The sequence below is a fragment of the Diceros bicornis genome, chromosome 7, assembly GCF_020826845.1.
Source record: "Diceros bicornis minor isolate mBicDic1 chromosome 7, mDicBic1.mat.cur, whole genome shotgun sequence".
NCBI classification, from domain to species: domain Eukaryota; kingdom Metazoa; phylum Chordata; class Mammalia; order Perissodactyla; family Rhinocerotidae; genus Diceros; species Diceros bicornis.
In genome coordinates this window covers 76651389-76664617 of record NC_080746.1, presented here as the reverse complement: position 1 = coordinate 76664617, position 13229 = coordinate 76651389, and the positions used below count along the sequence as shown (strand labels likewise).

Below are 13229 nucleotides of genomic sequence, written 5' to 3'. Positions count from 1 at the left end.
GGATTTCTCAAAGAAATGAATCTGGGGTATTATGAGAAAAAGAGGGTTATCAGGAAAAGATTCTAAGGTTTTGGCCTGAATAATTGAAAGGACGTAGTTTATGATCAATTGATACAGGGAAGACTGAGGGTAGGAAACAGGGTTGTTTACTTTTTATTTTAAAATTTGTTTTATTTTTTGTCTATATTTTAAATCTATTTTTTACCTGTGTGGGCAGGGGTAGGGTGAAAATCAGAAGTTCAGTTTCAGTTTTGGACATGTTAAGTTTACGATGTCTGTTAGATGTCTGAGTGGGTACGTCAAGTACCCAGTCTGGAGTTTGAGAAGTCTGAACTGGGGTTAAAAACCCGGGGTGTTTTGGCAGAGAGATGGTATATGCCATCATGCAATTGGATGAGATCACCAAGGAAGGGAGTGAGTTGAGATAAAGAGCAAGACCAAGGACTAGGGACATTCCAACACTAAACGGTAGGGGAGGAAAAACAGCACAGGAGACTGGGGGCTCTCAGGAGCAACTAGGCAGATGAGAAGGGAAGCTGGAGTGCTCTTTCCTGGAGGCCATGTGAGGAAAGTGTATCGAGGAAGAGAGAGTGACTAATTCTCAAATGCTGCCGGTAGGTTCTGTAAGACGAGGACTCGGAGCTGACCGCTGAATTCAGCAACATGGAAGACACCGGTGCGCTTGCCAAAGGCAGCGTCCATTCGGCACAGGGGTGAGAGCCTCACAGCTGTGAGTCAAAGGAGGAAGGGAAGGGAGGACCTGAGATAAATGACTGCACACAACCTTTCCAAGGATTTCTACTGACAGGAGACTGAAAAAGTAGCCCCTTATTGCTCACTCGAATCTCACAGCTCCTTAGCTTACATTCAGGGCCCTGGCGATCTAGCCCCAATCCACCTCCACAACTTACTAACCAAGCTCCCCACTTCAAACATCCCACAGACCCAAGCGGTCACCGTTCTGACGATACTTTACTGTCCCATGGTCTTTTCTCATCAAGTTCTCTCCCCGAGAATGCCTTTCATTTCCAACTCCGTATTTCCAAACTGAGTTACCACTGAAAGACCCTCTCTAATGCCCTATCATCCATAAACTCTTCTTTGATCACATCCACTGAGGCTCTCCCCAACCTCTAAGCTCTAACAGTATTTTATTTGTACCCCTCTTACGGCTTTTAATATCTTCTACATTATACTAGTTTCATTTATCTTAGCTCCCCCTCTAGACTGCAAGCTCCATGATTAGTATCCCAAGGAAATGTCTTATGGCCTGCAAGACCTAGTATGGTGCTCAATAAATATTTGTGGAATAATTTAAAAATGAATGAAATGTGCTTTCCATGTTACATATCAATCAGAAGTGCTGGAATACAGTGGTTCTGAGGGTATGAGGCGGGGAATTTGAATTTTAAACAAGGGAGCCCCAGGCCCTGCCCTGTCCCTGCCATTCTGATGTAAATAGTCTATGAATCACAATTTGAGGATATTGACTTGGTAGGGGTTTGTGAGAAAGGAAAGGAGAGTGGATACAGCTTGAAAATGTCCTTCTGTTCCCCAAAAGAAAATCAGTCTTCAAACACAATTCTGATCACATCATGTCATTCTTAGAAACCCTTCACTCATTCAACAAATTAATTGAAATGTTTATTGAACACACGTGTCAGGCAGTATTCTAGGAGACTGGGACTTTAGAGTGGCTACCCCACTTAGCATTCACGTGACCTTGAGGAAGATGCAAACTCCTTTAGGCTTTAGTTTCCTTATCTGCAAAGACTCTGCAGAAGAAAGGAGAACGGATCCTCGAGGAACTGAGAGGTCCATGTGGGAGGAGTACAAAGCGTGGTCCTGAGTAAGACTGGTCAACAGAACAAGGTTGTATCCTTCAGGGCCTTGTAGGTCCTGATGAGAACTTTAGCTTTTACCCCAAGAGCAGCAGAACCGAAGGAAGGGTTTTCAGCAGGAAGGTGCTGTGCCCAGGGGCGCATACACACAATACCAGGAGCTCAAGTTGATTCAGCCTTTCCTCCAGAACAAGGGAAATTAGCAATTATAATCACACCAGTCTAATGTTTCAAAGGTACTGAGTAAAAATAGTAGTTAATCTTTAGAATTTCCCATATTTCATTTTCTAAGTAAGATAGAAAACTAAATTAAATCTTGCTTATTGGTGTTAACAGTGATCTCAACTCATTCCTGGAGTCGTGAATCAGTTTATGTCCTATACACACCTTTTCTCAATTTAAGATTCTAGAAGTGTTAAGTGTCAGAAACTAAGCCTCAACTACAAAAAAAAATTTTTATTAAGGTGAAAGCAAAACAGGCACATGTATTTAAATATTTTTTTACATATTTATAGATAAAACAAAGACAAATAATTTATCAAAAATTACAAGTTTAAAGAACAGCACTATTTTGAAACAGCCAATAAAGTATTTGAAAATATCACATTTTATCCATAATTAGTGAATATTATCTGCAAAAAAAAAAGTACCTTGCATTTTCTTGTGAAAAATATAAAAGTTTTTTAGATGTCTGAAGATTGTTCAGGAACAGTCCATCTTGCTAAATCTAAAGAAGTGTAATGCCTTTATTGAGAACTTCTGTTTTCACCAATGGCTTTACAAACCACCCGTGATTCCCTGTGGGCTCAGGGAACTCTAAGTCTTCATTTTGCTTGCAGACCTCAGTGCATCAACATAAACACAAACAAATTGGAGTGAGAGTTTGGGTTGCTTTTCTTCATACCGAGCGAAGAACTTTCTCCTTAGCTGGGTGGAAGACCATGGTGTACTGTGAGGTCCAATCTACCGCACCAGGCTTGACCAGGCCAAAGCAGCCACACTGGAAGAAATCTGCGAGGTTCTGGGTGAACCCGAGGCTGCCGAGAAAGGAAGAGAACATGTCTTACTACATTTCCTGTTAGCTCCTCACATTCATTCATTCAAACCACAAACATTCACCGAGAACTTAGAATATAGAACATCATCTGAAGATCCTGCAGGAATCCAGAGGTCAAACAGATGGTTCCTTGGGTTTATGGCACCTTAAAACTGAAGCTGAGTCCCATTCTGGACCTGCATCCCTATTTTGAGATTCCCTGGCTTCTGCCCACTAACTTACTAAGCTCATTTTGGGTCCCTCACTCACTGGAGTGGTCACTGCCACCAATAAGTTTCTTTCTTTCCATTCCCACTGCCCTAATTCTAACTTTGATTATCTCAAAGGCCAGAGAGGCTAGAAAAAAATCAACAAGATGGGGTTTTTCTAAACCAGCTAAGCAGCTCTCTAAATTATGTCCCTGTCTCAATTCCTCTACTTCATCTTACATTTTGGAGACTGGTCCTCCAAAAGCCCTGATATGTTCACAGCCCCTCACCTCCCAATCAAAACCCCTTAAAGACACTCCTCCGCCCAGAGGCTCAAATTCAAATTCCTCATCGTTGTATTAAAGGCCCTACACAATAACGCCCTAAGACTCCTTGGGGGTTGACTCTCCAAACTCATCTTTATCAACTTTCTGCTATAGCTACTCTGGCTTTATTTTTCCCGTGGTCATAACTGTGTGCCCCATTCTTCTTCCCTGGAACCCACATTAACCTCAGGTAACCCCCTTATTCTTTTAAGGCCTACTGGTTGTAAGGCCCAGGTCAAGGTCTACTTCCCCTTTGGAGCCTTCCTGACAAAAGAGTCTTCAGCATCATTTTTTCTCCATTAAATTCCTGAATACTACTATCGAGTCCAGTCATGAGGAAGGTTTACTTTTACACACATGCCCCATCTTTCAAGTGCCTAACCCAACCTCTACACACATCAAAACATGTGCACATGAAGATGCTTGTGCCGCTGCTGCTGTTCAATGAGAGTGGTCAGGAAAGTACCATCGCTACTCAGAAGGCAGCTTCCTAGGAAGAGGATCCATTCCTACTCAGAATGGACAGGGAGAAGTGTGGAGACATGCTGGGGATTCATGGGGCCCAGCTCCAGAGCCAACTAGTGAGTACAAGTCCCTGAGGGGAGGACAAACAAGGCAAATCTTTGGTTTGGGCAGGATTTTGGAAGCTAGATTCAAAGTGGCTCTAAGGCATTACCATTAGTTCCTCCAGCTTATGTTGCAACTACTCAGCAATTCCCAAACACGCCCAGCTCTCTCACCTCTGCCTCTTTATTCAGACCCTTCTCCGGGGCTTGGAACGCCCTTCCTTCCATCTCCACCATGCCCCACCACAACCTTCACGGCTCAGCTTAAAATTCCACCTCTATCACAAAGGCTCCCATGCTTCAGTGGAGTGGACATTTATTCCTCTGGTTAAACCACTGACAAAGGGACTTGATTATCACCCGTCTGAAACAATCATCACAAGCTTAACACTACTCTCCACTCCCCATCACTTTAGCCATCTCTTCCAATTAAGTCATTTCTCTCCTCTCTAAACACACATGGTAGTCATAACCCAGGCTCGGGTTTCCCTGTCTAACAGCCTAACAGTTTCATCTTGTACCACGAGTGTGCTTTAAAATAGACTGCTCCTGAGATAGGCAGCGAGCGCTCAGATCCCGGGAGGGCCCTGGGTCACCTCCGCAGCACTCCCAGCCTCCAAGACCCCGAGACATGCGACAGGCAGATAAGCTTCAAAGCCTGATCACTCACATCAAAAGATGATGGCCTTCCTACACACACTCTCAATTTTTAACTGGGGACAGGTTTAATATAACCAATGCTCTGGGGAAAACAGATCCCAAACCTGAAACACTAGCTTCTCCCTGACACAGGTGGGCACATTAAACATAGGGCTCAAAGAATGCTGAAAATCTTGGCAAAGCTCACAATCTAACTTTCTACCGAGAGCCTTGTGGCTGCCTTTCTCAGCCACATGCTTAATTATCTCACACTGGCTTCATGCCAGCACATGCAACCTTGTGACCATGTGGCTCCACTGGAGAGATTCCCCATCTTGGCAAAACTTCAAAGTCACTTATTATTTGTGCCGAGTCCAGTAGACTAAATCTTAAATTCTTACCACCTTGGGGCTCATGACCTTACCACTTACCTCCTGTCACTGAGGCTTCTAAGAATGAAGTTCAGCTTCACCAGATAACAAGTTAGAGGAGAGCAGAACGGGCATGGGCAGTGGAACTAGGTAGGGAAACCAATGGCTAGGCTAGCGTCTTCCACAGGACTCAGCGGCCAGAACGGATCTCACTTACTTGTACGGGGTCCTCCTGAGGGACAACGTCTGCCTCATCTGCCTGCTCTGCTTCAGCAGGCTGGTTCTCTCGTGCGAGGTCAGGCCCAGAAAAGCAATCTGGAAAAGGTTGGAAGGTACGTGAAAATACCACTACACCGAGGCTCCACCACTCTCAGTAGTGCATCTCAGGACGCGGGCAAACACCCAGTACTCCCCCAAGACTGTACCACCTAGCCTTCCAACCAATGATCACCGGTGAGGACAAAGATTCAGCAGCTCTAAACTACACTCTCCTATGTCAATCTAGTAGCTGGGCTATTTTTTTTTTTTTTTTTTGATTGTCTGATTTTTATTAACCTTCAACAGCACAGTGCACTGACTTAGAGCCATGAAATCATTGCTTTAGTAATTCAAACCATGGCTTATGGCCACATTTAGATTCTCAACACATTCAGCATGCAACTTTCAGATGAATAAAACAATGTAAGATCAGTATCGGTGCTATTATCTCAACTTGTGTGTGCTTCTTAGTATCTCTTTGATGAAAAAGTTAATCTGAAGTGAAGAACATTTAAATCCATAAATTTGGGGAAGGTTAGGAATTAAGGTAACTTATAAACTCCCCAATTATTGAAACCATTACTATTCACTGAGTTATCTCATTTAATCCTCAAAACAACTCAAACCTCAAGTTCCTTATCTGTAAAACAGATTATCACATCTTCACCAGATTGTTTAAGGATCTGAGATAACACATTTAAAGTACCAAGTGCCGAGGCTTACAGAGGAGAAGTAACTGGTCCAAGGCCACACAACTTAGAAAGCGGCAGAACTGGGATGACACCTCGGTGGGTGTGAGAACAAAGCCCATGGTCCTGACCAGCAATCTATGCACTCAGGCTGACTTGCTACAGTCAAACCATAACTCACCAGAGCACTCAGAAAGGCTTCAAATAACTAGGTTGTTTTGTTTATTAAGAAAACAACTTAGCTCTGAACTCCAGTATTTGAAAACTATCTAAAACTTTGAGTCCATTTTCCTGCCTTAGAAAATACAGACAAATATATTAACCTTTCTTTTAAAAATTAAGGATATTATAGTCTCATATGCTTGTACTTATTCTAAGAGTCCAGAAAACAAGAAAGAGCATTAGAATTGGTGTCTCAAACCTTAGATTATACATCTAACTCCTCCTCTTACTAGCCCTATGGCCATAAGCAAGACACTCAATGTCTCTTAGGCTTAGTTTTCTCATCCATAAAATGCAGACACTACTTTGGCACAGTCTACACCTCAAATGTTTGTGAGGAAATAGACGGGAAAGTGCTTTGGAATATATAAAGCATATATAAATATTAAGTACTATACATGATAGTAATTAATATCAATAATCACTGGTGCTAATATCCATTCTTACTGCCTGAGTCTGTAGATACCAGAGGGACAGAAAATTAGGATGAATGTTTAGAAACCTCAGTTCAGTCAGTACTATTAGCTTAATTCCCTTTGTATTTTTTTTTCTTTCTTTATTATTATTATTGTAGAATTGGTTACGTCCCCATAAAAGTGGAATACATCTTGCTTTTGTTGAATAATGCTCTAATTATCTGAGGTCTTGCAGTAATTGGCTCAGACTGATCATGGCTGTCCATTCCATGAGGGCAGGCCACAGCCAACAATGAGAATTAGGTTCTGCTCATAGGGGAAGGCAGGCAGCAGGGAATGGACAGAAGCTTCACAGAAAGCTAAAGGTGGCTACTCCCCTGGAGCTTGAACTTTCTAATGGCCATGACCTTCTCTGGAAGTGTAATTACCATTTCCGTTTGTTAGTAATATATCGTTCATTTTCCCTCACTTCCATCCACTTAAGCACTGCATAACAAGGACAAACATGGTTGGAAAAAGTGAGGGAAAATCATCACCTCACATCTGCACAATGCTTTACAGTTTAAGCCATGCTTTCACACACCATATAATTCAATTGTATGACAGAAAAAGCACTTGAATTGGACTGGCAGAAGACCTAAGTTTCCAGTTCTGATTTTGCGTCTTACTGGGTGACCTTGAGCAATTCAATTCACCTCTCTGTACCTCTGTAAAATAAAGAGGTCAGATTAGGTAATTCCTAGGTCCAACACTAACAATTTATTATTTTAACCCTTAAACCATCCTGTGAGAGTATACAGAGATTATTATCCCTATTTTACAGACAAGGAAACTGAAATTCAAGAGTCAAATGACATGCCTAGACTCAAAGACTAAGTGATAGAGGTGGAACTAGAATCTAAGTCTTCTGAATTAAAATTCAAGTCTTTCTACCTTACTACAGGCTACTGGAAATTTTATTCAAAGGCATTATAAGAGAAAAAATACCTGAAAGAGTTGATTTAATAATAAAAATGTTGACCATGAGAAATGGAAAGTTGCCAGCATGAAGATATATAAAACCCAAGGAGAACAGGCCACAATCTGATTAAGGTAGGTCCACAGTCCATCTTCTCTGAAGGTTGTGGCACAATGATTCGACCAATCTGTGAATTCACAAAAAATGAAGCCATTATTTAAAAAGGCAACAAACTAGTAATCATTTTTCAAGAAGATAAAATCACTGCAGTTCTATTTAGGGAAAAGAAAAAGCAAGACATAATGGCACAGATCAGAACTCCACTTTAAGATTTGATCTTCCAAATGCCGGCACAACTAACAAAGATGAAAAAATGGTCCCTGACTGTTAGTCAAGGCTATGATAACACTGCATCGGCAGTTGGCAGTGAAGGCATAAAAGCAAAAAAGGTCCATAAAATCATCACTAAAATCAACATACTCAGCATAAAATGCTCTGCCCAGAACTGTTCAAAGACTTGACAACTGAGAACGATTATATTTAATAAATATTTGTCTTAGGAAATTCTCTATCTTATCCATGTTATAGCAAGATATAGATCTGTTATAGAACTGAATATAAACTCTTATTAAAGGTTCAGATCAACAGGCCACTGCTGCAGGCACAGGAAACCCGATAAGCACCCAGATACCATTGGAACCTCACAGCATGCAGTTACTGGGTGTACTTCTGCACTTGCACCATACGTTATCCTGCAAAGGGAGAGAGCTCAGGTGAGAGAATCCACGACAGACACCTCCAAGAAATGAAGAGGGAGCAAGATTCATATGGTCGCAGCTCAGTTTCTCCCCAGAACATCTATTTACAGGCCAAGTAAAAGAGAGGACTTCATTACAGGCTTCATGATACTGACCCCTCCCCCATGCAGCTAAGAGCAGCAGTAAGAAGACAGGTAAGAAGCAGCAGAAACAAGGGAGCAGATCTTCAAGGTTATGTAAAGCCAGCGACTTCTACAGGCATCACGACCATTCATAGAGGGCAAATTGTTTTTGAAATGAGAATTCTGTAGATTTGCACCTTGAGGTTTCATAAACGCCTCTGACAGTAAGAGCTTTAGACATTTTCCCAAAGCAGGACTTCAGAGCTCCTGAGAAAGGAAATGAGTCCATGACTTTCAACCAACTGGCTGTCCATTTCAGTCCTAAAATCTGTTCTTTTCTTTCCGCTGAGTGTCATTTGATTCCCAACCATCTTTCATGAATATATGCCAGAAGCATTTGAAAAGCAATCATCACAGAGTAACAATCAAGGTAACCAGTTAAGGCAAATTACACTCCCTTTAGAGCTTCTCATTAGGACAGCAAAGATAGATGCATCCCCTGTACCTGATATGACAAAAAAGAATAATTTCCACCAGCAGGCAAAGAAAACAGTTGCTGAGTGGGAAGAATATCTGCTTTCTTTCCGCTTATGGATTTCTACTGCTCTCTTCTGGTAACGTTTTTGATAACACAGCATGACCTCAAACTGAAGTTTTCATAGGACGGATTTCAGATTTAATATTAAAATATGGCTGCAAATGGGCATGTACATTATCTTATGCAATATAATACTTCAATTATGTACTAATAATACATTCTTATCAAGTGGTCATTGGCTAATGATAGACCTCGTACTGTTCCGAGTCAATCGTTTTCATCTTTAGATAGCTCTGACAGTTACGGAGTTCCTCCTGACAGTGATCTAAAATCTTTCTCCCTGTAACTTGTAGGATGCTGACACTTTCTCAGTTACTTACTGTCCACCCTGAAAACAGACCCCAAAAAAGATGAAATGCACGGAGGCTGTGCAGAGCCACAAGTAGCTACAACTGGATCACACGGTGGGGAGGGTACAGAGCAGGACTATAGTAATGGGAGCGTTAATAGTAACAAAGAAGGTGGGATGAGTGAGGCCTCATTAGAAAAATGAAGCACAAGTTCATTTCTCCTGTCTGTGAAATGATAAATGACACGACGTCTTCATTCAATGTAAAGAAATATTGTCAGAATATAAATGGGATAAAAGTAACAAAATACGTGTAGCTAGCCTACACAGTTGTAAGTGAACGTAAGGTGGGACTGTTCCTAAGAAACAAAACATAATATAAAAATTGGTTCAGAGCCAGAGAATAAAGACACAGAGGAGGGAAGAATCAACGCATGTACTGAGACAGCAACTTGGAAAGACTGAACATGATGGAAAATTACTTCTGTCCTTATCAGTACAGTCTTATGCTGGACCTAGACACCAAACAAAGGTGACTATTTTTAGTGGAGGGAGAGACAAGAGTGGTGTAGAATCTGGCTCCTTTCCCTCAGGATCCAGTCCAAGGGACAAGTTGGTCCATGGGCCAGCTTAAAAAGGTTTTCCAGGAATATGTTTTATTGTCAGCCTTAAAAGGGCAGCTCTTTCAACAGAAAGAAACACTGTCAGAAACTCTTTTATTTCTTACACCACAGGACATAATCTAAGAGGTTTTAAAGTTCCGATGCTCAGGAGTACTGACGGCCTTTAACAAGAACTGGGATCACGGATCACAACCTTCTGACTACGAGATCCATTCGAGAAGGTGACAGTTACACTGAGCTACAAAAGCATTCCCTAGTGATCAGACAAGCAAGGCGTCAGGTGGGAAAGGCCTGACAAGGTAACTGAAGTCCTCTCCACACCTATGGCAGGACAAAAACAGACCATTTCACATAGAGATTAATTAACAATCTCTAAAAATGAAAGCCCAAACAAAAACCAACTTATAATACTGGATGTTTCTGGGAAGGGAAACTGAGAGGCTTAGGCGGAAGTATCTTTCAAAAACTAAAGAAAATTTAAAGTAAAGAAAGCCAGCGGATCGGGGGGTAGGGAGAGGTGGGGCTTGGGATGCTAAGTGAAAAAGAAAAAAATGTAGGAAAAAAACTTTCCAACGTCTTCTCGAACCATTCCAGATTTTAGCTCAAGTAACAAACTAGTATTTAGTATTCTACTGGCAAAATCCAAGACTTGAGCATGACTATAACAGGAGGGTGGATGGAAACAGGTTAGTAGTGAAGCCTCTGCCTCCAGAGTCAATTCTCCACAAGCCTTCAAAATACGTAAATAATAAAAAGTTAAACAAATAAAGTCAAAATAAATAAACAACAAGAACTCTAAGTTTTTCTAGTTAAGTAACCTATTCCAAGGTTTGAAAAGCATAGTCACGCAATTCTCAACAGCTACCAAAATCCTTCTTGCTTCCATGTAAACCCTGTTCCTCTTAGCCAACCCCCTTGGAACCGCTGGATGTCACTCCCACATGAGACCTCCAGACGCCCTTTGATGCTGCTACTGAAAAGTCATCTTCCCCTCTCGGCGACGCAGAATAAGCGATCTAATGTCTTCTTCCAAGTTATTATTTCCATCTTTTCAATGACTGTTACAGTTTTCCCATGAGTTCTATGTTGTGACTGGATATTTATCAAACGGCATGTGCTTTCAGAGTTCTGTTCCTTAATTACTGTGACAACCTTCCCCCGCCCCCAACCTCTCCACCCAACCATTCTTTGTTTCCTGTTTTATTTGTTTATCAATTCCCTTGCTTTGTACTTGAGCAGCTGATTTTTCCTCACTTCACTGGGGGATAAATCTGCACTTGCCTTAGATGAACTTGTCTTTCTGATCACTTCTCAAATCCATCAAGGCCACTTTAGAGCACAATCTCTTCCAAAGTACTGACGACTACCCTCCTCCAGCATTTCCTGCAGCGCCCCACGGCTGAGTCTTAGAGGCATCCGTTTCATTTTTATTAGGGGTATAGTTTATAACCACCCGGCCAGAATGTGACATACGAGAGTTTACAGGGAAAAGTATACGTAGGTGTGGGTGCGTGAGCTTGTTGTGAGAAAAATTTATACTTACAGATGAAAGATTCATATATAATCCAGTCACACACGATGGAAAGGAAAAATAAGAAGAATATGTAATAGTGATGGTTGCCAAAACCTAACCAAAAAGAAAAACAACATATTTAATACTTTCTTACAATGATCTTCCAGATCAAGACCTTATTAACCACCTTCCTGTCAAAAGCCTTCACTAAAGTAAAAAAGAGAGAAGCTGTTGCTTTGCTTTTAGATACCACTAAACCAAAACCAAACAGCTCTGATATGTCCTGGTCAACTGTCCATGTTAACTGAACTAACTTTAATTCATGACTTATCTGAAAGAAGACACGGTTTTCGAATAGAACAAAGGCTTTACTAAGCCCATATAGCTCTAGGATGGCCTTTATCGTGTCGGAGGAAGGGGAGAGGGCAGGATTTTGGGTGAATCACACCGTGTCTCTTTCTTCCTTCATGTAATAAGTTTATATAAGTACAACTGCTGGACATCAAGGATTGACTTGAGCATGGGAGCAGAGAAAACAATCTGAGGAGCAGCACTACATAGACATGTTGCAGGAGACTGGACATAGCAAAAGCGGGGCACAGTGCAGCCTGAGAAAGGCCTACAGAAGTGAGGAAGGGGTGAGGGTGCCCAGCAACCAAGCCCACTGTTGCACGTGCTGCCCTCTTGATGCTGGCGATGGGAGCATTTTGACGTTAATGGCACAGAAGCTCCTCAGATAGCATGACGCTCCCACCTTCTCTGGAGGCAGCAAAGCCCCGCAGGAGCAGCAGCACCCTGTGGAATCAGGAGACCTAGGTCTACAAATGACTATCTGTGTGAGCAGAGGTACGTTGTTTACCTTCTCTGATCCAGTGTTCTTACTTGTCATATGGGGATAATATCTCTTCTGTCTACTTCACAGGCCTGTGGCAACCAAACAGGCTGATGTATGTGGAAACACTATGTTAAATGCAGTGTGATAAAAACATATGGGCTCACTACTATTGTTTTTCCACTGCCATTCAAAGCTGCCTGTTATAATGCCAATCATCTCATCTTTATTGTGGGATGGGGTCCATAAAGCTTGGGATCCCAGCAATTATGTCTTCGTCTGTTCTTCAGGACCAGTGGAGAACATCAAAACACACCGACAAAACCTATCTGAGCCGAGGCAGCCTTCTGTTCATCAAGATTATAAAAGCACATCCTCTCCAACGACCATAGTTCCTCCCAAGTTCCTCATAATAAACCCCTGGCTTTTACTGTGACAGCTCAGAGGAATGATGACAAGGAACATTCCCTGGGTGGAAGGCAATGCCCAGATCTCTGCTGTCTCTGGTTCTAGCTCCTACCTGAGCTTGGAAGGAGGCAAGTAGAGAAGAAGAGTAAGAGACACAGCCATAAAACATGGTAAGATCATGGTATTTAGAGCAGGACACTGATACTACTAATGTGACCTCAAGCAAATAATTTTACCTTTTACATTTTTTTTAACTCTAAAATGGAGATAATAATACCAACATCATAGACATGCTCTGATGATCAAATAGGATACTATATATGAAAGTGTCTGAAAATACTATACAATATACTGTCCTATACAAAATACTTTACAAATGACATTATTATTATCAACATCGACAATCAGTTTTCCAAAAGTATTATACCATAGAGATGATTCTCTGACAAGGAAGAGCTACAAAATGGACCCCTTGGATACCTCTCCACTTTTCTTATAAGTCCCACACGTAACTAAACATAAGCTTAACTTCGCAGTGGTAACTGAGAAATTCAC

General features: G+C 41.7%; 1 protein-coding gene across 3 annotated transcripts in view; it reads right to left on the bottom strand.

Annotated features, from left to right (window-relative positions):
* Positions 1-2282: 2282 nt before the first annotated feature.
* ZDHHC13 (zinc finger DHHC-type palmitoyltransferase 13) overlaps positions 2283-13229 on the bottom strand; it is a 56965-nt gene continuing 46018 nt past the window's right edge. For all 3 annotated transcript variants that reach the window (XM_058546120.1, XM_058546121.1, XM_058546122.1), the window contains 4 exons: positions 11465-11548; positions 7561-7718; positions 5206-5303; positions 2283-2878 (listed from right to left, as the gene is read on the bottom strand). In XM_058546120.1, the coding sequence (XP_058402103.1) occupies positions 2740-2878; positions 5206-5303; positions 7561-7718; positions 11465-11548 (479 nt within the window). In that variant the 3' untranslated portion in view covers positions 2283-2739. The remainder of the gene's footprint in view (positions 2879-5205; positions 5304-7560; positions 7719-11464; positions 11549-13229) is intronic.